General features: G+C 39.2%; 1 protein-coding gene across 1 annotated transcript in view; it reads right to left on the bottom strand.

Annotated features, from left to right (window-relative positions):
- Nucleotides 1–27,087, bottom strand: part of COL3A1 (collagen type III alpha 1 chain) — a 51,404-nt gene that overhangs the window by 23,292 nt on the left and 1,025 nt on the right. Inside the window, exons 2-11 of the mRNA XM_013178763.3 lie at nucleotides 11,773–11,981; nucleotides 9,660–9,692; nucleotides 8,928–9,044; nucleotides 6,628–6,699; nucleotides 3,645–3,710; nucleotides 3,047–3,100; nucleotides 2,775–2,828; nucleotides 2,020–2,073; nucleotides 1,808–1,861; nucleotides 204–257 (exon numbers count right to left, since the gene is read on the bottom strand). Of these exons, the coding sequence (XP_013034217.1) occupies nucleotides 204–257; nucleotides 1,808–1,861; nucleotides 2,020–2,073; nucleotides 2,775–2,828; nucleotides 3,047–3,100; nucleotides 3,645–3,710; nucleotides 6,628–6,699; nucleotides 8,928–9,044; nucleotides 9,660–9,692; nucleotides 11,773–11,981 (767 nt within the window). The remainder of the gene's footprint in view (nucleotides 1–203; nucleotides 258–1,807; nucleotides 1,862–2,019; nucleotides 2,074–2,774; nucleotides 2,829–3,046; nucleotides 3,101–3,644; nucleotides 3,711–6,627; nucleotides 6,700–8,927; nucleotides 9,045–9,659; nucleotides 9,693–11,772; nucleotides 11,982–27,087) is intronic.

Consider the following 27,087-nt stretch of genomic DNA (forward strand, 5'->3'; position numbering starts at 1 on the left):
TGTCACAGCTATAGGATCAGGGCATGACATAGATCAGAGAGTCTAACTCCTTTGGAATGGTTCTTTTCATGGAGATCTTCAGTCAGTTTCTTCAATGCTTAATGGCTTTTCAGAATAGCATAATATGCAATGCATAGCTACATAACAAATAATGGAGGGTATTTTTGCACCTATTAAAAACATTACACTACAGTTTTTTTTACCTTTGGACCAGGAGCACCACTGTCACCTTTGGCACCATCTTTTCCATCAAAACCCTGCGGGAAAGGAAAACCATATCTGTGAATACTATTTCTCTTGTGGTCTAGAAAATCTGATTCCCCTTGGCCAATTATTGAGCTTCAAGTACATTGTTTTTTTGTGAATATTTTAAATTTGAAGAAGATTGAAAATGATTTTGAACCATAGGAAGGTACGTTACACATTCTTACAGAACGGCAGTAGGAAATTTGAGATTGTTTAAGAAAGAATTACAGGGAAAAAAATAGTGACAAAAATCTCTGTGTACATGGATTAAATTGTGGGCTCCAGTTTACACTGCTGAGAACTCACTTTGTCTCTTTTCAGCTAGTTTTCTAGCCTTCACACAGATCTAAAATTTATGATAAAAGAGATGTTTAAATACTGTTGACTGAATCCTGTTAGTCCTGTTATAAAGATGCATGGTATAAATGCTGAATACAAATATTCATTATATCATTACCATAACAGGTGCAAGCTGAGTACTTAGAGCAGAGATTACAAACAATTATTTCTAAAATCTTGAATAACTTTATAGTTATGATTGATTAATCTTAATTTCCAAAGTATAAACAGTAGAAGTGGAAACAGAGCTTTTAATTTATCTTTGACTTCAGTTAACTTTTACATACATTTATATTGTTTTCCTTTATACTTAAAGCTATAATGTCATAAAGTTAAGAAACGGTGATGTGGATGGAAACAGACTGTATAAACAACAGACAGCTGTTTATAAAATAGCTATTAATCTAAATCAAACTTTCACCTTGTCAGTAAAGTTTATACAGTATAATGTTTAATTATTCTGCTACTGCAATTGTTTTTATAATAGTTTTAGACTGTATACTGTCTTACACTTTCTACAATTTATAATTTAATAAATGATATCACAATGGGTTAGCTTGCTGACACACTGGTTTTTTACTGTTGACTTTAACAGAATAGCATAAATTGTATGTCTGTCACTATTCTTCTTTATCAAATATTTGAATAATGTTTAATAATATTTTTATTAAATGGTTAATTATCACTTAGAATTATCATATCATATACTTATGTTTTTATTACCAAAATAATTTCATTTAGATTGGGGTCTTGGGCTAGGTGCTGTAGAGATGGAGACATGGTATTTGATACTAGGATTTTATAACTTAAGTACCACTCCTGTTTTTTTTTTTAATTGACACAGAAGGAAGCACGTTGCTGAGCTTTCAGACAGACATGTTATAACACATTCAGTCATCATTACTTGATGTTAGACATAAAGGAGCACATTTAAACAATGAGTGCTATTAGCTAGTGGAACAGTCTTTGAAAGAAAATTCTTATTCCTCCGTGTCTCTATTTGCATTATTTAAGAGTGGATGCTTTTCTGGAACACATGCTTTAACCCAACGTGCAGTATGGAGCAGTACAATTGAGGTAACTAGATAAAATTCAACGGTCTGTGTTACTATAATTCAATCTCGTTAGCTGGAAATTGATGACTTAAGGAGCACAATGCAATACCATGGCTCATGTAGAGCAACAGACTCCATTGCACCCAGTACAGCCAATAAATACTTACTCGTGACCCTTTCATTCCAGGCATTCCAGGCATTCCAGGGTGTCCCTTGTGACCCTAAACACACAAACACAGAAAGATGAGTAAATTTACATACCTACTGTATGAAGGGCACAAACTGATGCTCATTAATTATCATGTTCACTTTACTAATACAAAATGGGAAAACAAAACCTATCATTAGATTATCACTGTTATTGGGGGCTTTTTCATACCGGTAATCCAGGGATTCCACGGTCTCCATTCCTGCCTGGTCTTCCTGGTTCTCCCTGTGGAAAGAAAGTAAATTGCTGACTTCTTTGCTATTGCTTCAGTTACTGGCAAAGATCTGGCCCTGAGAGATCAAGGTGAGTTGGAATAAGGAGGTGAAACTTCCACTGAAGACAGCAAGGAAAATTACACAAGGGTGAAGGTACACACTATGACTGCCTTCTGAAAAACATTGCCAGAATTCATCAACTCACTTTTTTTTTTTTTTTAAATCAAGATTTTGATTAACAACTAATATATTTCAAGCCAACATTTTAGAAATTGTATCAACATAGAAAAAAAGTATTTTTCATGGTGAAACACTCAAAATGGACAAAAACTTTAGCTGATTGTCTCTCCCTGTACCATACATATCCAGGATTTCCAGCTGTGAGTCAAAAGATGGTTTTAAAAACCTCAACTCTCAAAGCAAGACTTGAAGGGAGCAGGCAACCACCATTACTGTCTGCTTTTTTTTTTTTTTTTCCTAATTGTGTTAGTCGAATATCCTGCTAAAATTGAAACTTTTTTGGAATAGACACTTATACCTGACGTAAGCCAAATCCAGTTTCTTACAGTCATGTTGTTTAATTGAGAAACTGGGAGACGTTAAAAATTCTTAAATGCAATGGTATCAATGTGCTCTGCTAACTTAACATTTAATGAAATTTGTTTTTCTTATTTTTAAATCTATAAATAATTTAAATAATAGTGAACTTACATCTTTTCCTGGTGGACCAGCTGGGCCTATCATGCCAGCAGGGCCTGGAGGTCCCTGAAGAAAAATAATGAATATTAAATATAATAATAGATATTAAGTCTCTTTCAGATTAAAAATGCATTAAGTGCCATAAAATATTTGTACTATTGACATAGACAATAGTAAACAGGCAGGATGAACTGCCAGATTTCAATCCACTCCAGTGATGACACAGATTCATGCTTGTAGGAGCATGCCTTTGACATATATAATGATATGTAATGTATACGTACAGAAGGGCCAGGTTGTCCTGGTTCTCCGGGGGGACCTTGGTATCCATTAGAACCCTATGATGCAGCAAAAAGCAGTTAGGATGTGAATAACTCCACGCACTGTACCATGGTGCTACTGTATTTTGTAATGATCTTATTACCAAGCAGAATATGCCTCCATGAAAACAGAACTAAAAGTACTCCTCTAAAAGGGGATATACATTGAAAACCTCAAATCCTTTGTGTGTTTACCGAATGTGCACTAGGATTTCCAGTTTCCTTTTTCTCATGTGAAATTTTTGTGTGAACAAACATTTGGGAATATTAGCAGAGACTCATAGCCAGTGGTGTATTTTAAGGGCAATATTCAACTTTAGGTGACACTCCACAGAATCACAGTAAGCCCCAGGCATAAACACAGAGAATAGCCCTCAGCCATTGAGTCTTGGTGCTGCAGAGATGGTAGAGCCCCGTTAATAAGAAATTACATCTATCCATAAAATTCTTCAGCTTAGTATCTAGATTTAATGGCTGCAAATGTACCTAATACTGATGAAAGAGAAAAGGAGAGGCTAAGACAGAAGAGTCAGATGTTTATGAAAAGATTAATTTTACTTACAGGGGGACCTGCATGACCAGGTGGGCCAGGGGGGCCGCTGGGGCCAGGGGGTCCTGGAAAGCCAGTCTATATTGTAGATTCAAAAATAGTCATTATATCAGTGTAATATATTTACAAAGCTTAATGCAGCTGCAATATTCACCAACAACTGAAATAAATTTTTACATGTGAATGCTTATTAGTACTGAGAAAAATCCACTTGGTGCAGTTAGTGAACTCTGTTTATGACCATAGGACTTACTGAATTAAGGCCATATTTTTGTTGCTTGTCAGCAAAGCAAGCATTTTTGCCAATGAGCCTTTTTCTGAACATTAACAGTGCAAAGCCATAAGGCATAAATTATACCTGGACTAACCAAAGGACTCAGAGGATAACACCTCAATATACCCATGGAGTAACTCAAATCAGCAACACTGTTCCTTATTTAATTGATAAAAATGGAGTAAAATAAAAAACTAAGGAAATTCTCAATTTGGGAAAAGTGTTAATATTTCTACTTTTAGTAGCAACAGCCACAAAAGCATTTGATATGCAAATGTTTTTAAAAATTAGCATAGTGACTTATTGCAGCTGTATGTGGTTCTTTAAAAATGCTTTTGCTAAATTTAACTCTGTGGATTTGATACAGCCCAAAAAATGAAGTATAGGTATTATATGAGAAACAGTGTGCTGCAGTACAGCAAATACATGCTGTACCTTAATATGGCACAGTGTTTGTTTCATGGGATATTGTTATATGGTGTCAGAATAGGTCAGGCGTTACAGATGTCACACAAAACTTATTTTTGTAATACAAGATTAATAGTATAGCTATATATTAAACGGGGTTGCCTTCAGTACATGAATACAACAGACAGCCCCTCTCTGTTCACTGTTACAACCCATTTGGCACAGACTCAGTCTGGATTCAGCGTGGATTGGAATCATCAACTCATCAATTGCAATCCGTCCATCAGACATACGGCTACAAACAAATGAGATGTCATTCTTTTTCAGGGTGCACACTGGAGAGATAAACTCATTGTTAGGAATGGCATTTGCTCACTGCCAGTGTCTCCAGACTGTGGATAAATGAGCGGATTTTAGTTAGGGTATGTGCACTGGTGGAAAGGGTCAAAGCCAACATGTGGAGGTTATATGAGAAAGTACACAGAAACAGAGATGTAAAATACAAAATCAGTCTACATGCAGTAGAAAGCCACTGGAAAGACAGGAATGGAGATGTGTGACTGAGGAAATACCAGGCATAGTAACCACCCATTGGAAAATGTCAGTGCTACGGATGACATTTTTCATTTTATTATGCATCCACTTTATTTCAGTTTGGATATTTATTAAAATTAAGGGGAAGAATCTATGTAATGTTAACATTAAGTGCTGCATAGCTCTAGAGAATTTAGTCACATCTGCCTGTTACTGCTCTGCTACTTACTTTGCAGTCATGTATTGCATGATGCAGTATAAAAAAAAAACAGGTGACAGTATATAGAAAATTCTGGTTGAAAACACTCTAGGATGCCCAATTAAATTATTATTTAATTTAGTTTAGTAATTTGACTTGATTTGTTATTTTAATTGTGATCAAAGCACAAGCAGTAAACACCTCAGGGAAAAATGCCAAGAGAGGAGTAACCATGCTTGTTAACTGAAAGAAACCCTGGTAACAAGCATGGTTCAGTGCATCCCATATTAAGACACCAAGTAGCAAAATGTAGATGATGCAACAAGCTGTGGGCAAAAACTGTAAGGAGCTGAAAACAAATAAATGAACAAACAAATACAAAAATAAAGGACTGAATAAGACAAATGGATGAATGACCACATTAGCGAACGAATGAGGTAGAAATAAAGAGATGAATATAAAGGTGAGAAAATAACGAACTACAGTTCAGGACAAACAGCTCCAACGATTAAGTAAAATTTATTTCACAAGATGATCTGATGGAACCCTGAAAAACAATACGTTTGCTTGGGAATGCCTGGATATATTGCAATATATGGTACCCAAAACTTGCTATACAGCACAAGATTAGCAATCACGATTACATTTAACCAAAGCAGCAGCCCATTTCAAATAATAGCAATTCATCACATCCATCACATAGCAGATTGCCTGAATCAAGAAAGACACTTAAAGATATCAGTATGATATCACTGCTGCAAGAACGATCCATGTCAACGGTGGTGAATATCTATAAATCCTATTGCCTAAAAGAAAAGTCATGAGGTACACCTTTACCATTTAATTTATATAGTAAGCATAGCTCATGCATAACTCTTTCAGGCAATCCAAGCTTTAGCTCACTAGAAAAATTGTGAAAAACTTGGGCCAGGCATAGCAGGGATCCTTAGTACACAGTCTGAATAGCTGTGGGTAAAAAAAATCATAATAATAAAAAGCGAAAAGCTTTGATGCCTGGGATGAAAAGGAGATTATACCAGGGGTTTTCTCACTTGTTATCAGGCAAATTTGAGTTGTGGAAATGTGAACAAGTATGGAAAATCACACTGAGTAAGGACAGGATGCTGTTGAAAGAATAAAGGAAGATTTGGGACAGTAGAAGGGATAAAAATGTGGTGGAGGTTGGGGGAAGCTATCGGTAGTAGATACCAAAACAGATAAATGAGGAGGGTATGGAAGGGAGAAAGAAGTAAACTCTTGGGCCGGATGAGAAAATGAATCAGAGAGAGATTAGAAAGATGAAAAGGAAGAAAGAGAGAGAAAAAGAAAAAAAATACAACAGAAAAAACCACCCCCAAAACAAAGCACCCACAGATAATCTATAGTAACTTTCTAGAATGACGCTGCCAAGCAAACTCCTGTCTTACACCACATTCCACTTGCAGGCAATAATTAAATTAAAACATAATTTGTTAAATTATAATCAGGATACATAGACATCCAAGGCACAATCTACAAGCAAAAAGTTTGTTCTTTAAAAAAAAAAAAAAAAGGACAGATAAAAGGCTTTATCATCTTACAATGGGCTGGGGGTAACCTATGCCAACTGAGCCAGCCTTCACATCATAGGAGTCATACTGTGGGGAAAAACTCTGTAAAAGAAATAGAGAAAAACAGAAAAAAAAAAAAAGAGAAAAAATGTTTGCTACAAATCAAGTAAGTATTTTCTTACATTTATATGGCAAATTAATAGAAAGAACTCATTTGCATACATTGAGTACCATCATCCATAAGAGAAGCCCAGCCAATAACTTTTGTGTTCTTGGTTTAAACACTTCTGACAATCTGTCTGGAAACCAATGGAAGTTCAGTCAAAAGCATTTAGAGAAAACATGTCTTGTGGGGCTTTGTGACAGCAGATAGCTTCTCTGACATGCCCACTTACATCAAATACTGCTTGAAAAGAGCCCCAACCATTGAATTTTACAATCAGTTTTTCAAGGAGATCCTATGTAAGTCTTCTATTTAACATTGACTTTATTATGCAGATATTAGGGAACTTAGTTGAACAACATGGCATTAGTGCACATAGGTGGTTGACGTGCAGATACATGCAGAGTTCTGTCTGATAACCCAAACCACCTTGGACCCAGCTCTTCCACTGGCCAGGCCCAAGAAGGATCCTGTGCTATTGATATCAGCCATCAGGCCAGGATTTAACAGCATTGGAGGTGGAGACTAGTTCAGCCTCTCTTGTATCTGCATCTGCCAAGCCAAAAGTGGTAGTTATCTTGGTATATTATTGTGATGTCCACTGAGGCTGGTTAGGCTGACCTCAAGCACATCTTGCAGCAGCTCAGTCCTTCCCTGACGATTGCTTTCAGAACTAAATAAAACCAAGACATCTTTCCTCAGTGTTTTGGCTCACCTGTGAGTGGGAAGAGTATGTGGACACTATGAACAGATGAACAGTGGCCTGTGTTCAAAAGTAACTGTTTTATCATAACATTTTAACAGTTTTGCATTAAAGCCATTCCATCTCGTAAGGTTGGGCTTGCTTGATTACATGGGAGACAGTGGGACCACTTGACTAAGTGCTAACTGTGAATCAACAACCTTAAAAATCAAGCTGCACAGTACCTGCAGTTAAAATCTTCCGCAATACAGCATGAACCACTTAGAGTGCAAAAAAGAACACTGCCCCATGCAGAAAAAATTAAGATGAAGAAAATATTTCCTCAATTATACTACAGTGCTAAGCATAGCTACCAAGGCCACTTGTGCCTGAAAATCATGGCCTGTACATCTGGAAGGTGTCCAAAATGGGGCTTGGACAGAATTTTAGGCATCTAAAGATGAAATTGCAATATTAAAGTCTCCTCTTTACTAGCCAGCTAATCTTGGTGATGCTGGTGCTGCACAGGGGACTCAGGGGTTTTGACCACCACCCCAGTAAGACCTCAGGAGCTTTCCTTCTGTGTCTGCCCAGCTCTTCAGAAGAGAATTCAAGATTTGGTGGGCCAAAAATAAAGAGGGAACACAACAAATAGCAACCAAAATGGGACTTCTCTGCAAGCAGGGGACATGAGTTTCAGTCTAGTTGCCTAGGAATGTTTCTTTGTTAAACATGCAAAATAAAGGAAAGTGAGAGAGTTGCTTTGTCATTAAGCTTGAGGGGACACACTTCCTCCAGCACAGTTCTTTCTGGGCAGATTATTTCTGAGTCATCTAAGTCTTTCATCAAATCTGGCCCAAAAGTTTTAAAAATAAGATAAGACTGAGATTTAATTGTGCTCCAGCCAAATTTCATGGAAAAACAAATAAACTACAGAGAAACAAAACCTTGACCTATTACTCAGCTGTGTTTTTCAAAGGCACAAATGAGAGACAAATGCCTTTGAAAACAACATATGTGTGAAGGTACAAGCGATAAATTCTTTACTGCCTTTGAAAATCCCCCTCCTATGTATTATTTAAAACAAAAACAATCAGGGCAATCCTGTGATTCACATGACACAGGATGTCTCCTATTTTCCAGTTCACCCCAAGCTTTCCTGGTGAAATAATGGCCCTTTGAAGTCAATGAAGTGCTGCTATTGACTATATTATGCCTAAAATTTCTCCTCAGCATGGGTGCCTTCCAGTTGCAGACTGCTTGCCACAACTGCGTCTATTTACCTTCCTGATGGTTTGTTGAGGACTGGAAAAGGCTGAGAGACAGTCAAGCTTCTCTCCCTCCCCATCCACTTTTTAGTCATCTCTGGAAGTCATCACCAGCCCAAGAGCCCAGCCTCTCTGCTTCATGGCAAGGGCTGTGGGTGTCCACAGGACAGTATTGCTCATGGGCAACAAGTAGAAGCTGAACACAATGATGACTTACACCTCCGTTGATGCTGGGACACGACTGGCAGATGCCTGGGGGACCAGGAGCTCCAGGGCTCCCTGGCTGTCCTGGGGATCCAGGGGTACCACTTCTGCCTGGAGGACCAGGAGGGCCCTGCAAGGACACAAACACAGCAGATACAGACATCAAAGCTTGCCTCGAAGTGCAAGGGCATTGTGGGACGAATATTTCTATTCGTAGCAAAGTCTGTGGGGTTGTGGTGGTGGGAAGCGTTCTCTATTAAGCATAATTAGGGACAGGCCTGATCATTCAGGAAAGATGCAGACAGTAGGCAAGTTTGAATGAGGAAACATTTATTAGCTGCTGGAGCCTTATTGCATCCAATATTTGATCAAGCACACCAGAAATATTAAACAGGTCCATTCCTGAATACGAAAGTAATACTGCAAGTGGAGACCATAGATTTTCCTTCTACTGGGAAGAAACAACAACAACAACAAAAATAACATGCAATGCAGTTTGGACTAAACTCTCCTCACTGTCTATTTTTCCCCAGTTGGAATCATTAAGAGTTGAAGCTAAAGAGATTACTTCAAAGTAACGACACTGCACAGATTTGCTGCAGACAGCGCTGACATCTAGGAAAGCTGGGTATCTCAGCAGCTTGAATGGTATATATTGCAGCTTGAATGGTATATATGTAAGAACTGGCTCTTGATTTTTTTAGTTTTCTTGGGAAAAAAAAAGAAAAAAAAAAGCTGCACTTACAGGTTCTCCCCTGGGGCCTTGTGGGACTGGAGGCTAGAAAAAAAGGAAAAGCAATTAAATTAAGAAAGAAAAACAAAGTCAAACTGAAAACTGAATATATATATGAAAAAAATAAACAAGAGGAAAATACATTTAAATACTGAAATATAGTTTTATCAAATAAGTTAAAATTCTTCGTATTCAAAACATTAAAAAGCCTTTTTTTTTTTTCAGTCAGTCTTTCATCTTCATATTCATGGCGCATCCATAAAGTGTGTGCATCTACTGCAGGCAAAAATCTGGTGCTAATGAAGTCAGTAGGGCTTTACCATTTAGTACGATAGGGACAGATGTCCACCGTGAAAGTCTGTAAAGGACAAATTATGTGCATCCTTGTCTACTAAAAAGCACATTAATACATGTGATAACATAGTTAACTTTCATTTTCTTTCAGCCCTACTCCCCCAAGTAATTTATTTTTCAATCAGTAACTCATCTATAGGTTACAATCTGGATTCTCAATTAGCATTTTAGAACAGTTTTTTTTTTTCTTGAATTCAGCTGCTAGTGATAGCAAAGGATATTCAGCTGAAACGATCTTGGATCTTTCAAGGTGGAGATTTCCTGTCCATTACCCAAGGTCAGCAGGACAGCTTCCACTGGGCTGACCAAACTCTTGCAAACTGAAGACTGAAGGAAGTAGTCCACATGGCCTTTGTTACAAGGTACCACGGAACTGATTAAATAGGGTTTGAACCTGCCTGGGGATTTCAGTCCTGAAATGACAGCCCCTTACTCCAGGAACTGAACAGAAAGCAGCTCCAAGACTCAAGGAGAGAGGAAGCTGTGCTTGAATCTCCATCATGCTAGTATGGACCACTCATTTGTGCAGCTACAAACTGTTCAGTGAAGCAGCTCAGGCAATTCTGGAAGCCGTATAAGTGCACTAGAATAATGGAACCAACACTAGGATACACATTTGTATGCGACTTTTCACGTTTAAACAGAAACACTATTTATAAAGCCATAATTGCATATCTTCTGCCTTCCTCTTCTGTCTACACATCTCTGTTCAGCCTTTTCTTTTTCTCTTACGCACAGTCTCTCCTCTCTTCCATACACGAACACAAAGATCACTCTATAGGGATCTGTATTTCTTATTCATAATGGAAGTTGGGATACTGAAATACTGACAGATCATTCATCAGAATTCTTTTAATACAACCCAACCTTTGAAGCAACGAAAATCTCAGGAGTCTGTCCCATTTAAGTGCCTGCTTAAGAACTGTCAATGTACCTGTGGAAATCAATATACTTCAACTTTTTTTTTTAATACTTTTTTTTTTTTTTTTTAAGATCTCACGGATCTTGAACAAGGATGAAATGTTCAGATGACCTTTGAGTATTTCTACAATGCAGATTTCAGTATAGCTAGCTCAAGGACTGAGGCAGTTTAGGTAGATTTGCCATGCACTAACAATATTTTTTTTCATTAGGTTAAGTTGATGCAACTGCTTTAGCTAATACTGCTTACTTTCCTTTACAGTGCAGTAAGTCATGCGATAACTCTGCAATAATAAATTTACTATACAAAGATACAGAATTGAGATGATAAGAAATGCAGGCTCACAGCATGCTGTGAAATTTGTGCTGGCAATAGTTTCATGGATTTACATTGAGCATGATGTTGACAAATAAGCTGTTTGCATTAGTCTTGTGTTTTGCCATAAAATGAAAAAATGAATAGCTAATCATTGCCCTCTATCCCTCTTTTTTTTCTATTTCTATTTGCCTGTTGGCTATGGAAAAGTGGGTTGAAGGACTTCAGGCTTTCAGCTGCATGATCCAAAGGGCTAACAAGTATTTTATCAGATCTGGTACCAATCCACTGCTGGAATACAGACATAGTGATATATTCTCGAATTTACCAAAATAAAGATAAAACTCAGTGAAAGTTCAGTGTTTTTTATTTGATTTGGCAAAATTTGCCCATTCTAAGTATTTGCCTGGAGTCATAAAGTGACATGCTTTGTATTTAAAAGAAAAGTATTTAAAACTATCTAAGAGAGAATCAGTTGAGATTGGCCTAGCTCAAGAAGAAGGTGACATCAAAGTAACTGTATCGACGACTTACTTTTGTAGGCTGTGGTGTTGTTTGTGGACAAACTGGACAGCACTCTCCAAAGGGGATCTCTGGGTTGGGGCAGTCTAACTCCTGGTCGTCACAGATGATGTCATCACAGAGAACAGATCCGGAGTCACACACACAGATTTGGCACGGCTCTGGTTTCCAAACATCCCTGTCAGCATAAACCTGCCCAAGATGGGTACATCCTCCTAGGACTATGGGAAAGAAAGAAAAAAATAATGTTCAGTATTATTACAGATGTATTTTACAAATCAAAGAGGATTAACATGAAAGCTTTCAGATAGTCTGTTTTGTTTTCTACTGTAATATAGTTTATCTGTGTACAATAAAAGGCTAAATGCTTCTTTTCAGACACTGGGACGATCTGTTACACTAACTGCAGAGTCTGCTCTGAATCTATAAATAGACATCAATAGAAACCTCCTGGAGTTGATCCAAAGCCCAATTAAATCTGTGATAATCTTCTGTCTAGAGTAATTTCAGTGTCAGACTGAGTGTAATTAGCAATTGAATCCTCTGATGCAGATAAAAAGGAAGTGTGCCAAATCTCTCAAATGAGCATACCATTGGCACCCAAGTGCCAACATGTGCACTTGCACATAGACGCAGAATAAGTGGTCTGTCCATCATGAGCTCTTGCTGCTAGCATCTTGCATTAATAGAGAGCATCAAGAGTTTTCAAAATGGTTTTCGAAAGCTGACATATGCAATAGATCTAAAAGAATGTTTGCATTAATTGCTCAAATGGTTGCCATAAATTTGTCATCTGGACTGCTCAAATGCTGTAAGTCTCTATTTTCAGAAAGTTGTTCATCTGTAATATCCATGGCTATGTGAATTCCTTCCAGCAGCTATTCCACTGATCAAATTTGTTGTAGATAATGAATTTGAGGAGACTAATGGGAAACAGATTTGAACATTAAACTTTGGGTTTGTGTATTCTTTAAGAAACCAGATCCAGAATTCAGCCATTTAATAAAGTAATATACAAATAACGCTACAAAGTTAGATAATCAACAAAGTTCCTTGTAAATTTTGTAGAAGTATTAGAGTCTCAGACTGCAAATATAAGTACCAGTGAATGCCTTCATTAATGACATATTTTTTTTTCCATGAATAATTCAAAATAATTCTGTTTGCAAATACATAGGGATAGAGAAATAGCTATCTGTGTACCTACACGGTCCTTAAGACTTTGGTACCAGGTAAAGTTGCCTACTACGCATCATTCTTCGAAAAGAAAAACAAAAAGATACCAAATAATGTAATTTAGAGTTCTGACATTAAAATTACTGCTGGCTCCGGACTGAAAACTCTGAATACCATCAAATTGTTGTAATGGTCCTAATTATGTAGTACAAGACTGAGTCCAAATCTATACTGCAGCTTATTACTATTGGTCATGCAGCCCTATTTTCTTTTCTCACATGCAGTATCTTTCATCTCTGTTAATTCTCTGTACCACTACCACATTGGCACATTGGCCTAATTTTATATTCTTTGCTTTTCTTTCTGTCTTTCTTGGTCGCATTTCTTCTCTTCTCATGCTTCTTTTCTTTCTTTTTTTCCCAGTTTTCTCTGCTCAGGTCTATCTTTCTCATAATACATAAGTACTTTTCATCTTCCCTTCAGCCTCTTGTCTTAGAGCTGAACAGTCTACTTACTTTTCTGCCCTGCACTCAACTGAAATGAGATTTTCAGACACTGCATCTCCTTGTCCCTATTGACCTGACTTTTCCCTCTGTATCACCCATGAAGTTCATGTCATCATACTCATACTTTATCTGGGCTCAAACAGGAGGGTAATGGGGAAGCCCACCAAGACCTCCTGTCTGGCTGAGAGGTGGTGAAGAACGTCTTATTTCCAGGACACAGGGTCACAGCATCAGGTGCTGCTTCAGAGGACAACATTTAACAGCCACTATATCGATAAGAAGTGTCATATTTATTTCAGGGTAGGATCCAGACATCCATCATTAGTCTCTCAGGTTAGATTTAGTTTCTAAATAGTTGCTAGGTTTCCCAGCTCTCATCCTGCATAATCACGTCAGCGTCCCAGGTAAATAAACTGATTCTCTGCTTGATTAATTGCTGACTGTCTCTCTAAGAAACATTTTCCTCCTCGAAGAAACCAATAATTCACTGTGTTGAAAACAAACAAACAAACAAAAAATACCAAACTTGACAAGACAAATTAGAAATGCTTCCCAATAAACAAGAAGGCTGAAAAGTACTTTACAAAACAAGAGCAGCATTACAAATGAAATCTTTTTTTTTTTTTTTTTTTTTTTTAGTGATTTAATGACTCATAAAACAAACAAACAAACCAACCTGAATTAGAAGTACCAGAAGCTGAGTAGGTCAGTGTATGAGTGAGTGGCTCACTGTATACAAGAAGACCCAGAAGGCATTATATTGCATGGAGTAGAATAAATTCAAATCTACTAGGAAGACTAGAGCTTGCTGTCCATAAGAAAGTAGGTAGATGGATGTGCTCTTGAAATCACAGTTGGGCATGGATCTGCTGTACAGCAATGTACCCAGCATCACCTCAACTTACACACTTTCCACCTCCATAGGTTAAAATGTCCTTCTCATTTACAAACATCATGAGCAAGGTAAGAGACCAGTTTTGTTTAGCTTAGGGCAAAACACAGTTTTGCACAGAATTATTAAATAAAAACACCATTACTCAGATCTAGAAGAATTTAATGCTGTTATTGTGTGTACATGTAATGTACACCTAAATGACTGACCTCATTGTACAAGAAAAAAAAAATAAAGCAAATTTCTGTTTTTACAAGATTGCCATTCAGTTTTTCTGCAGTAGATGGCATCATTCAACAGGAAGAAAGAGGAAATAAAGCTTGAAGCCATCTGGATGTAATGACATTCATACTTGCTTCTAACTTTCTGGACATTGTTAAATGAATTAAGAAATAAGCTAGGAGAGTTGCAATGAAAATCGTTGTGGCCTTTGGCAGAATGAAAGTATTAAATAGATTTCCAAAGGAAACTCGCATCTGGGAAGACTTAGTCCATTCAAGACACCCCCTCTGTGCTCAGATGTAGATCCGTTTGTCAGCATGTTATGACATAATGCATTTTGCATTGCTCATAAAGATTAAATGTTAGCTCTGAAATGCTTTGGAAAGCTGATTTGTGCTAAAGCACTGGCAAGTAACATATAGGAAGCCTAAGGTCGTAAAAAAGCTGACTTCCCTGCTCCTAGACTTGTGGTAAAACAGTTGCATGCTTGCCTTAACCAGCTTTTCTGATGGATTCCTGAACATATATATAAGCCAAAGATTTCAAAAATATATTAGAACTGAATAGTGTTGGCCTAAGGCAATGCAAAATCTTATTCTGCTCCTGAAAGCCCTCAATGCGGTGGCTCTGGAAAGCTTTGTTTCTGTGACAGTTATTGCGATGGCTTGTTGGGAGCTGTGTCAATCTATGATAAATTTTAAAAATCATTAATTTTGTAGAGTATCTGAAAGCCTGAATAACTTGGCTTTTATGCCTTTTACTGAGCATTCACATTTAAAAATATTTTTGTATTTTGCTGTGAGTAGTATTTCTCTGGGCCAGCCTAAAAAAAGGAGGAGAAAAAAATGGTAACAGTGTTTGTCATATGCTAGTTCTGAGTTATTTCCCATTTTCTGAGCAGACTAGCAGTTGTATATGGAAGCACACAAATCAGGCAGAGCTGAAAGGAAAATCACCATTCTGTCTTGAAGGAGAGTGAACATTAAGAGTGGAACATTAAGGAGCCCAGACAGGTAGAGACGGAAGCAAATACGGTCATTTTAGTCCTGGAGGATGACAGATGTCATACATTACATAAGTATTGATACTGGGAAATCTGTTAGCAAGTGCTATGACCTGAGAAGCTGACCTGCTTTCTACTTGCTTTTGGCTTTGTACCTGTGCAAGTGCTGTGATTATGACTTGACCACATTTATGTGGCAAACAAAAAAATCTCCTAACAGCATCCTCCAAAACCACAGGCTTTTCCACTTTGGACAAAGCAGATGACCAGCTATTGCATTAGTGGCAAACTCACAGAGCCCAGTTGCCAGCAGAGCTGAGAAGCTTTGATCTGCGAGAATCTGGTGACCACCACCACCACCAGTCAAGCAAAAGTTTTGCATTTATTTACCTTAGATCTAGTCAAGCCTAACAGGCTGAAATGAAGGAGCCCTTGCCCCTAAATTTGACTGGATCCAAAGCCTGCTGGAGACAGGAAGGGATTTTTAATTGTACAAAGCCAATGCTTTCTTACGCTGACCTGGTTTGGGTTATTTGCTTTACTGTATGACTACTTCAGAAAGTATTTTTGCATTTCTTCTAGACTAAATGCATCTATTTATTGTATATTCCAGCAATACTTTGTATGTTATTCAACCAAGAGGCCAATTTATGAGGACAAACTTCATTTTCAGTGGAAATGCCCCATTCTCCCCTACACTGAAGGAGCCTGAGGAACCCATCCCAGCTCCTGAAGCATCCCTGCTTTCCATCTACTGAGCAGAAAAATAATGCCAGCGTCTACCTCAAAGCAAGTGGTTTGGCCTTGCTGTCTGGTATTAAGGCGGTGTTTATAACAAAATCAAACACGCTCATTCCATGGTGTGATCACTAATGGAAACAAATGGACTCTCCTCATCAACTAATTGGCTTGCTGAGCCAGACGGCCCTACTCTGCCCATGTGGACTCCAGCAAGGTAAGTGCTGAGGACTCGAAAAGCCTGAAATAGTTTGTGTTTCATAGGCATCAGGAAAAGAGGCAGAAATATAAGAAAAGCAGTGGGTTAATGACATGGTTTTTAAACTGCTGAGCCTGCAGACATTTGCTCAGCTGGAATTGTCCTAAAACAGCTGGCGAATTTTGTACTGCCTATGTGGGTGAATGGAAGCATCAGGGATGAAACCTCCATTGACAAAACAACAACTTCAGCCTGTGAAAAATCAGAGAGGTGTCATCTTAAAAATTCTTTCCTTCTCCATTGCCTGCAGGAGAAAGAGCTGTTACTGGGTGCAATAGGATGGGAGTGCAACTGAATGGTTCCCAGATTTCCAAAGTTTCAGAGCAAAAAAGACTTTTAGACTGAAAGTGAAGCTTCTAGGGATGCTCATCTGCCAAAAAAGCTGGCGTTTGGACAGTGCCACTGCTCCACTCCCAGCCCTTTTCCTCTTTATTCAGCTGCAGAGCAAGGAAGAGAAAGCAGCATAAAACAATGCTGGTTAACCATAATGCTGTACTTTTATGTCAGAAGTGTTGGAGAAAGGAAACTCTCTCTGTTTCACTGGCGATGTATAGAGAAGGCTGGATTCTCAAGTGAAGGTCCATTATGCCATGTAGCCAGACTGTCCCTGCTCTGAGACCCACCCAGTCTGTCACATTACAAAACAGGGGAAAAACAAAAAAAAAAAAACAAACAAAAACCCAACAGGTCTGCACAAGTACAAGCAAGTATTTGTGTTTTAAGCAAATCACTGCTTGTGTCCTTCATTCTTCTTTGTAAGCTCCAAATGCTGCAACCTTTCTGTGGCATTTAGAAATTTCTGAAACACTTGCCAAACAATATCCTTATGGGCATAATTGGTGACCAAGTAAAACTCAAAATGCTTTTATTTTCCTCACAGGTTATAGCTCTTTCCTAATCTTTCAAAGTTTGATTGATGTTAAGGGCTCCAACTTTTCTTCCATATGTTCTGAAGGCTGCTGCTCTTCTCGAAGGTGATGTGATCTGAAGGGACTGGGACTGTCACAGTGCCCTGCGTTCAGCATTTATGTTTCTCTATTCAGTCTCACGTGGTGACATCCTTGAATGATGTTCTCCATGAAACTCCTAAAGGTCACCCTGCCACGGACGCCTTGCTTTGAAACAGGCACCAGTGACATCCCATCATGGATGCTGTTGCTCAACAGCCCCACCGCCTTCAGCTGCGGGACGGCAGGGAGGACAATGGCAGAACAGATTTCTTGTTTCAAAGCTCTTAATGGGAAAACAAATTGGTTTAGTTTGTGTTGTTGGGTCAATAATTTTATTTCTTAAGGTTGTCCTGAGAATTGTTTCTTTCCTGTTTCTGGATTGGTAAGAGTTGTTTTGGGAAAATCACCCGATGGACACAAGAAACAATTCTGATGTTAGCTATTTCTTGACAACTTCATGGCCTATATATATGTTTGTTTTTTATATTTCTGAATGACCATTTGTATTGGGATGTTAATCTTGGATTTCCTCTCCGAAGTCAACTCAACCAATTACATTTTTACTTGTTTTTTAAGTAGAGGTAGACTTGTTTTGCTATAATCTGCAATGTGTATCATTCATTCCTGATCAAGGGTAAACAGCATCTGATCAGAAACTCCCTTGATTTTACTGGGCTTTTACTGAGCATTTTGACAAGATCAACTGGTTGCATTAGAGGAAGGCACATAGCAAGTAAAAATTTCATCTTAATTCAGTGCAGTCTTTTGGAGGGCCATTGCATAATTTCTCAGTCATTCTTACCATTACTGGTAAAACGCCTATGAGGTTTTTCCATCCCCTCTGCTCTTATATTAAAATGTTTTTTGCACATCACCTTTTGTGCCATTTGGTGTCACTCTAAAAATAAGCAGCAGGCTGCAATCAGCTTATCTGTGGCCATTTAGCTGTAGTGCTGGTATAAATTCTCACTGCTCTGCAGTAATCTGTTTTGATGTGCTCCTTGTCTTTAGAGCGAAGGATGCCAAATGGCACAAAGACCCGTGTCTAAAACTTCAACCAGACGGAAGCTGACATAAATTCAAGGTCTGATGTGATTTTATGGATTTATTGGTTTCTTTAAACATATATCCTGCCCACTCTTTGGGCAGTCAATGAATGCTTGTATGGTCAGAGTTCAAGTGTCAAGTTAATCTCAATTTAATCCCATCAAAAACTGGCCTAACATTTTTCTAAAAGAGAGCAATAGCTTCATGTTCACTACTACTAGGATTAAGTAAGTGGAAAAAATTACCAAAATCCAGCACACCATTCTATCACAGAGATAAAAATCACCCAAGGTGAAGGTGTATCTCCAAGACATTCTCTTCTCCATTTCTGTTTTTGACCAGGATGACAAATTGTTTATAATGCTGAAGGATTCTTTGCACCATTCTTGCCATAGGCCTGCTCTGCGAAGAATAAAGAAAATCTGGGAAAGTTGTTGTGTATGAGCAAGTTGCCCAGGCTGTGCAACCAGATTTTGCTTTTCATTGCCTAAATTTGCAATTAAAACAACTTTTTTTTTTTTTTTTTCCAGATAATTAAAGTTTTGAGCTGCCCATGATCTTCTCTTCCCCCTTAGCTCAGTGAGAGGGCTAATGACTTTATGCAATGCCGTTTCTCTGCTTTTCCTTGGAAGAGACCAGCTTGATTCAATACTTCTCTCCTGAGGCTGGAACAGATGGGAAATGTTATAGTGCACTGTATTACATATGGTAATAACATTTATATTTTCAGATATGTTGGGCAAAGTCAGCCCTCTTATAGCTCTGTGGCCGTAGTGGATTTGCATCAGAGATGAGTAAAAAAACAGGGGGTCAAATTCTATGCTCACATAACTCCCTGTACAGTTTTATTGATTTCCCTGTAATTTCAGAATTTGGAAGTAAATGAAGGCTTTGGTTCTTGTATTTCATATTCCAGTGATGGATTAAAGAACTCTGGCATATAGTCCACAGAAAAGAATCATGTCTTTGACAATAAATTAAAAGTATTTGTAATTCACAAGGTCAGGGGAAAAACAAAAGGCAGCAGGCATTTCTGAATGCCTAGAACATCACTAGCCTAGTTTCATCTGCAAAAGGATCTGTATTCATTCACTCCTTGTTCCAATTTGTACCAATTCACCTCACAGCCATTCTGGACAGTTTGCTGGATACAGATGGCAGTATTTGATTCTCATAGAGGACATTAATTGGCTATTTGTACGCTGAGCACGATGTTCTTATTGTCAACTTGCTAAGGCTACTAAAGCCAGTATTGCGATGGTTTTCTCAGGGTACTGAAGACACTTCCAACTTCTCCACCTATTTTCTAAATCCCTAAGCATCTTCCAAACTAGAGCCCTTGTCAGGTGAAGGCCAAGCTTTAGGCGTAGCAAAGCACCTGCAAGGCCAGAGCTGACTTTTGTTCCTACAAGAGTTGAGCAGCATCGCTTACTGCGGTGCCTGCCTGGCCCCTCGCACGCATCCTGCTCGCCCAGCCCCATGCAGCCGCAGAGCCAGCTGGCATGGAGCGAGGGTAGGCAGCTCCCCAGAGCAGAGGAGAGCTGTAACATCCTGAGCAGACACAGCCAGATGCACCAGTTAATCTGTTGGAGTCCTTAAAAGGTATGAGTGGAAGAGCCTGAGCCAGAGGAAACCTGATAAATGAAGAGGCTCTGTCCTCTTATTCTTTTTTTTTTTTTTCTCCTTTTCACTGAAAGAAGTTTAAGCCACTATTTCTCCTTGCAGCTACTCTAGCAGCAAAAGAATTGGTTGGATTTAAACTCCTCTTTTTTTTTTCTTTTTTTTTCCCCTCCATATTTATGCTATTCTGTCTATGCAAAAAAAAAGAGTGCTCTAACGAGAGGACCACCCTGCCAACTGCGAAGCCACCAACAGGCTCAGAACATTGCACAAAAAAATCTTGCAACTATCTGCGCAGATTTCAATTACTCTTTTCAAAGATTTGCAATTCCCACCACACAGCCTATTGTTTGCTTTCACTAGAACATTCCTCTCTTAAACAACTGGCACAGAATGACTACTGCTCTGCAGGGAAACGAGCTAGAAACATACAGCAGATTTAAAGCCAAGCCCAGAAAAAAATATAAATTTTTAAAAGAGCCTCTCGTGAATGCAGAAGTGTTTTCCAAGATAATATGAAGGCTATTTTCACTGCTTATAACTGAAGAAAAACATGGGGGATGAAATTCATTCTCCTTTGATGCTCAGTGTGGCTATTATCCTGAACATCAAAGGAATAATGAGTGATGCTGCCCATATTTTCCATTAGCTGTATCCAAGCGAGCAATTGTTTCTCTCGTGTCTGTTTGAAAAAGGAGCTGCAACTTTGCTCTTGCCTCTTTTCCTAAAAGAAAATGGAGAGAAGGAAAAGAGAGAAAAAAAAAGCAGCAGCAGAAAGGGGATGGGAAAGAAGAGGGGGAAAATAGAGTTTTGCAGCAGATGGCCTGCTGATGCCTGGGCATTGGGCATGAATTTCAGTGGGAAATAATTACGTCCAGAAATTTTCCAAGAACTGCCAGTGTTGAATTGCTGTGAGAAGTAGTTTCCAGACACAGATCATCCTTTGATATCTACTGCTGCAACCATGCTTGGGTTGTTCCTGGGTTCTGCTGCCCTTCGCAGTGCTGAGGCTGGGACTAACACAGACCCTGAAGCCACCATAGCAGCCCACAGAAATTTTCCACATGGAAGCAGACCTTTGGCTGTCCTGGCAGGAGAGCAGAGGTGCCTGTGCCACCCCATGGGGCAGGATGCACATTAACTGAGAGAGCAAAGCAGCAGCAGACAGGGATTGGTCTCCTTTGGCTATGGATAACTTTGTGTTCCTCTGGCTTATGCTGCAGGCCATTCTTGTACAAAGTCAGCTAGTCTTAAATTTACAAATGTCACCCCCCTTTAACTGTAAGAGAAGCCCTGGGCTTCCAAAACAACACATTCAGCGTTAAAACATGCATCTTGTCATTATCTTCACATCATTCCTGTTCAATGTCCTGTGCATGCTTTCTCTCCCCTGACAGCCATCTCTTCATGGAGTATTTGTGTGATTCAAAGAAAGACAAAACTGTGCAGACATTGTTAAATGAGGTACCGCTTCCATTCTCATCCTGATAGTTCATGTTTAAATGAAGGGGTTGACGTAAATGAGGGAAAATGGAAGCACTCTTAGTTAATCTGAAAGGAATCTCTTCTGCTGTCCTTTCACTAAACAAAGCCAGAAGTCCCAGAGATGAAGTTTATCTAAACTAAAGCCAACAAACGATTGTTGTTGGAGGGGGTTATATCATGTTTTCCATTGTCATTTTGACAAGAAGCAGGCAGAGACTTCAACTTTGCACACTCAGAGATGAGGATATTGGGTCTGAAGTGAAAATAAATAGTGCTTGGAACTAGGGTAGATTTTCTCAAGCAAAATGGGGAGAACCTTTGCTGTGCATTACAAGATGGGAAAGAGAAATGGTTGTCTGAAAGTATAAATGTGACGTACAATGTACTGTACCTTTGTGTAAAAGATGTATTGGTTATTGCTGGCAATGGAACTCATTCCTCCTTGCACCCTTCTGGCATTCAAGATAGGATAAGCACACCTCTCTATTATACTTACAGAAGAGAATTTCTGACTCCTGTAAGGTGTTATAAATACTCTATTTTTTAATGTCTGTGGTGATTATCAGTCCAGTAGCCACAACCAGGAGCAAAGTAAGGGTTAATCTTTGAAGCTATTATGCAGCGCCAAGCAATGCAAGCAATATTAATGACACTGTCCCTACAGTTATGCATGGGACTCTTATTTGCCTGAAATGCAAAGTGTCTGACTGGGCTAAATGGAGAAGGCTCAGAAAACTCCGCGGGGATTCCTTCTAGATTTTGCAGGCACAAAGCACCTCTTGTCAGAGAAACCATGGAGAGGACAGAAAGCAAAGCTTCACAACCCCTGTGCATCAACAGATTTAATGCAAGAAAGAAACTCCATACAGGACTAGCCGTCCCACAGCAGTTACTAAGCCAGAGCACTGTCTGTTAACAGCATGGTCCTGGGAGAGAACTGCAGTGAGTCACCATGCGGCCTGTAACTGAGAGAACATCACCATGAGCAGCATGGCCCCAGACAACCTTCTCTCCGGGAGCAGTCCCTTGGGTCCCCGTCTGGTGATGGGCAGCACATGGAGAGCTGGGGCTGCAGTACGCTGTTCTGCATCCATCTACACCTCCCTCAACAGCCTCTCCCAAAGGAACAGGGACAAAATAGCTCTCTCTGTGCACTACTCCTGAAGAAGGAATCACATCCATGCTCAGTTCTCCATGTGCACAAGACATATCATCATGGATGTATTGAAGGAGGGACAAGTTGGTAAAGTATTGTAGCAGCTACTTCAAGGTAAAATGATGACACTAAAATAGCTCCCTTTTTGTTCCACCTTGGGTTGAAGGTTATTTACCTGACTGCCAACAATCACACCCAGAAAGTCTTAAACTGTAAGCATACAGGTAGGTGATAGGTACTGAACTCTAAGCCACTTGAAGGTTGTGCAAGTACAATTTATCAAGCTACCTCAAAGAGAATGAACCAACAGGTTTTTGTGTTGCATTAGAAAGGATTTTATTCTGTCCTTTTCAAGTTTGAGCTTTAGTTTCTGGGCATTGCCAACAATAAATTGAATTTTGTTCCATCACATCAAATTTCTGCAGTGAATTGGGAATCTAATCTAGTTACTTCAAGTCCAACAAAACACTTTGCTAACAACATGTATTTGCTATTACCAATAGCTTTCCTTTTCTCAGCTGAGATCATTTGCCTTGTTGCTTAAGCATGACTAAAGCATAACACAATCTGGAGCATTAATGGACATGACAATTGTGCTAATTTCCAGTTCTGTGGGTTTTGAGGACTCATTACTTCTAAGCGACAAATTAAAACATGCAACTGCTACAGCAGCTGTGGCTTGTGCTTTTCTCCAGACTGCTAACCTGCCGTAAGAGCATCGAGCAATGTAGCTTTCAGGTCACCGGCTAGCCTGGGGAAGCACACTTTGTTGTTGTTTCCCCCTACTGGTAGGCTGAACCTTTCAACTCTGAAGAGATTGCTTTTGATCCAAAATGCTAGGTGACTATCTGATCACTGCTGATCTACAGCAAGCTTTCCCGTTTGTAAAGCTAGGTATGTCCGATTTTCTGCACATTTCTGATCTAAACAAGAAAGGAGCAACGTTAGCACATTATCAGGACAATAACTAGTAGATCCATGTCAGCCTGCTTTATCAGCCAGTCTGATAAAATAATAGAAATTAATTCCTTTCTTTCTCTTCAATAGCATTAATTAAAGCTAACACTCAGCTGTTGTGTAAGGTTGGCATCAAGTACGACTCTGCAAGTGACACTTTGCCTGCCTATTTCAAGCCTCAAAATTTTGGCAGAAGCTGGAAGAGGAAATAGGACCAGTTTGTAATCTGCAACACAAAGAAGGGAGCAACTGTAATGGCTCTGAGACATCACCATTAACATCAGTGCCAGAGACAACACCCTTCTACCTCTGCCTTTTCTCCCTGTAATAAACCAACTCCCCCTTCTCCTTTAAAAATGCAGTCTGTGTAGACTTGGTCTCAAATCAAAAACAAATATGGAAAATAATGAAAAGGATACTTAATGGTCTCATTTTCCTAAGTCTAATGTCTTCCAGGGATGTGTGATCTGAAATGTGTTTATGAAATTTGACATATTTCCAAGTACATATATATAATGTTTAGAGGGGGTGGATCCCCCAGGCTTTCGTTTAGCATGATTTTTCCAAACCAGAAAGAGATGTATCAACTTTCCTAAGCAGAACATTGCCTGCTATAAACTAGTTAGGAGAAATGGAAGAAGAGCAGTAGACCCCTGACCTACTGTACCTTCAATAGTTTAGATGACCTAAGAGTATGTAATTATATGTTAACACACAGTAAGCGTACCACATATACATTGTCTGTTTTTACCTTCAAAAATCTGGAGGAGGTTTTGCTTGTGTTACCATAACCTTTCAGGAAAGATAGTTCTGACTGTCATTAACATTACCCTTAAACTAGCTAATTTATCAACAAAAAAATAAAAGAATATGTACAATGTTGCATATAGCTAAGTGCTAAAAATGCTAGTCTGGAAGTATCACTGCATCTGAGCAGTACCTGTCTATTCCATTGCCCATCTAATCCCTTCCAATTAAAAGAAGAAAGCAAAATAGTTCAATCAACCTATTTACAAGTGTTCCTAAAATATCATCCTTTCTTTTTGGGTATTTTAATCAGAGATCAGTACTCAGCATAAAGAGTTCTTTACATGTTGCCCCCTAAAGCCTCCTTCATTTTAAAACCGTAACTTGGAACTCGAACTAATAGGAAAGGTCAATAAGTCTTCTCAGTGATATTTTAAGATCCAGTCATTATCTTAGAAATGAACTTCCTGACCGGACATCCAAGATAATACATTACAATGAAAACACTAAATTACATTAGAGCAAAAAATCTAGTTGGAATAAAAATGGGTTTCTGTCTCTGCTTGCACCCTGCTTTTAGAGCAGCAGTGTTCTCCTGGTGACCTCAGGGAAGTCCCTCATGGACTGGTGGGTGTACGTATGAGAAGTGTCACGCTCCAGGTGACAGCCTTTGCTCATTTCAGATACAGCTGAGGCAGGCCCAGGTCCATCTCAGCTTGCTTTTGGCCCCGACACGAGTGGGGCTGTGCATGTGCTTCCTGTGTAGCCAGTGTACATTGCCAAGTACCTCCAGCCAGTCTAGCTAAAATTAAAGCTGTCTTCTGGAAGTTGCTGTCTGTACTGACTCTGCTAACTCAAGTTAAACGAGATGAACCTAGGCCTGAAGACTACACAACTATACGAGTCATGTGGGCTGGGTAGAGGATGGATTTCTTTCCTGAGGTTGTTTTCTGAGTTCTTTTGCTATTTGGTAGCTTAGCATGCAGGGTGCAAAGGTGCCTACAGATAGTGGAAATTAATACACCTTTCTGGAATGTGTCACGTCTACCTGAAGGCCAGCTGTCAGTCACCAGGTGGCATTTCATCCTGAACACGCTCAGGGCTTGGCAGCTCTTTACACCACAACTCTCAGCACACATCAGAAAACCTGAATTGTCTCAAGCTGACTTCATTTACAGGCTGAAATGGATTACCAGGGTACTCAGCTTTTCTTCTTGGAAGTCACAGAGAATTTCTTATTCCACAACATCCAGAGCCCAAGCTTTTGAAGAAGTTCAACCTGAGGCTATACTCAAACCTCCATTCCTAGCTATTACAGCCATACAAAGAAACACGTAGCCCAGAGGTACATCTGACTATCCTAAGCTTAGTATATACTGAGCAGTTTCCTTAATATCTTGCCAAGTCTTGTCTCCTGGCAGGCTTTCCCAAGGAAAATTTTATATTGACTTACATTTGATACTAACCATATAAACATTTTTCTTGACAAGAGAGAGCATTTTAGCATGTCTGGAAATTCTCTTTTGAATCCTGAAAAATTTGGCTTCCCAGTCCATCACTGGGATTCGCAATGCTAATAACCGACTTCAATTATCTCTTTCCCTGTGAGAAAAGCAAATTGAGCAGTGTGGAAAGGAGCATTCCAAGGAGAGGATATTACTGGGTATATGAAAGGCTAACTTGCATTTTATCAATCTCTCTGTGTAACTGCATCTCTGTAAGTAGTATGGAAGTGAGCCCAGGAAGGAAATGTTACTACACCATGAAACAGGAATGTAGCAGAGAAATGAGAATACTCCCTCACACTTCGTTTGTATATTGTTCTTCTAACCCCAGATTTACCATCTCTTGAGTCAAATATGTGTTGCACTTCAGAAACGTCCAGGGAAGCAACCAGAGGGAAAGAAAGAGACCTGGCCTCAGTTTATTGGGAGAAATAAAACTGATGTTTGTTCTTTTTATATTGGACATTCCTTAACCCTCTGAAGAGAGAGAGAGAGGAAATATAAATATTTAATACAAATTATATATGTATAGTGTTTGTTGCTGTAAGCAGAGAAAGAACTCACAGCATGTGTTAGCTCAAATTTTCCCATATTGCCATCACTGAGGATTACTGAAGCACAGCATATATGCTGGAAAAGCAGAAATAGAAAAGCCTCGGTCTGCAGCACACCACATTTCATCTCTACAGAATTCCAGGTGCCGTGCAGTGCCTCGCCCATGCCCACGCGTGGCAAGGTGGGCTGGTGCTGGGCACGCTGCTGCTGCTGCAGGCGGTGCTACCTGGCTGCCACAGCTGGCTGCTGGTCTCATGGCAAGCTCCTGCTTTCTAACCAGGCTTAGCCAGATAGCTTTGCTATCAGCTGACTAGCTGTTTTCCTGATTTTCAGCATACAGACAGGGCTAGGGTGTGGCTTTAAAGGCCTTTGGCTCTCCTTTGCTGCAGTGTAACTGGCTGCCACTTATCCAGTGATTTGTAAAGTTATTTGTTGCCCTAGTGCAGGAATAAATACATTGCAGATCTTTTATATTTACAAGAAAGAAAAACGCTTTATCTTAAGGAAGC

Source organism: Anser cygnoides, chromosome 6 (genome assembly GCF_040182565.1).
Source record: "Anser cygnoides isolate HZ-2024a breed goose chromosome 6, Taihu_goose_T2T_genome, whole genome shotgun sequence".
NCBI lineage: Eukaryota > Metazoa > Chordata > Aves > Anseriformes > Anatidae > Anser > Anser cygnoides.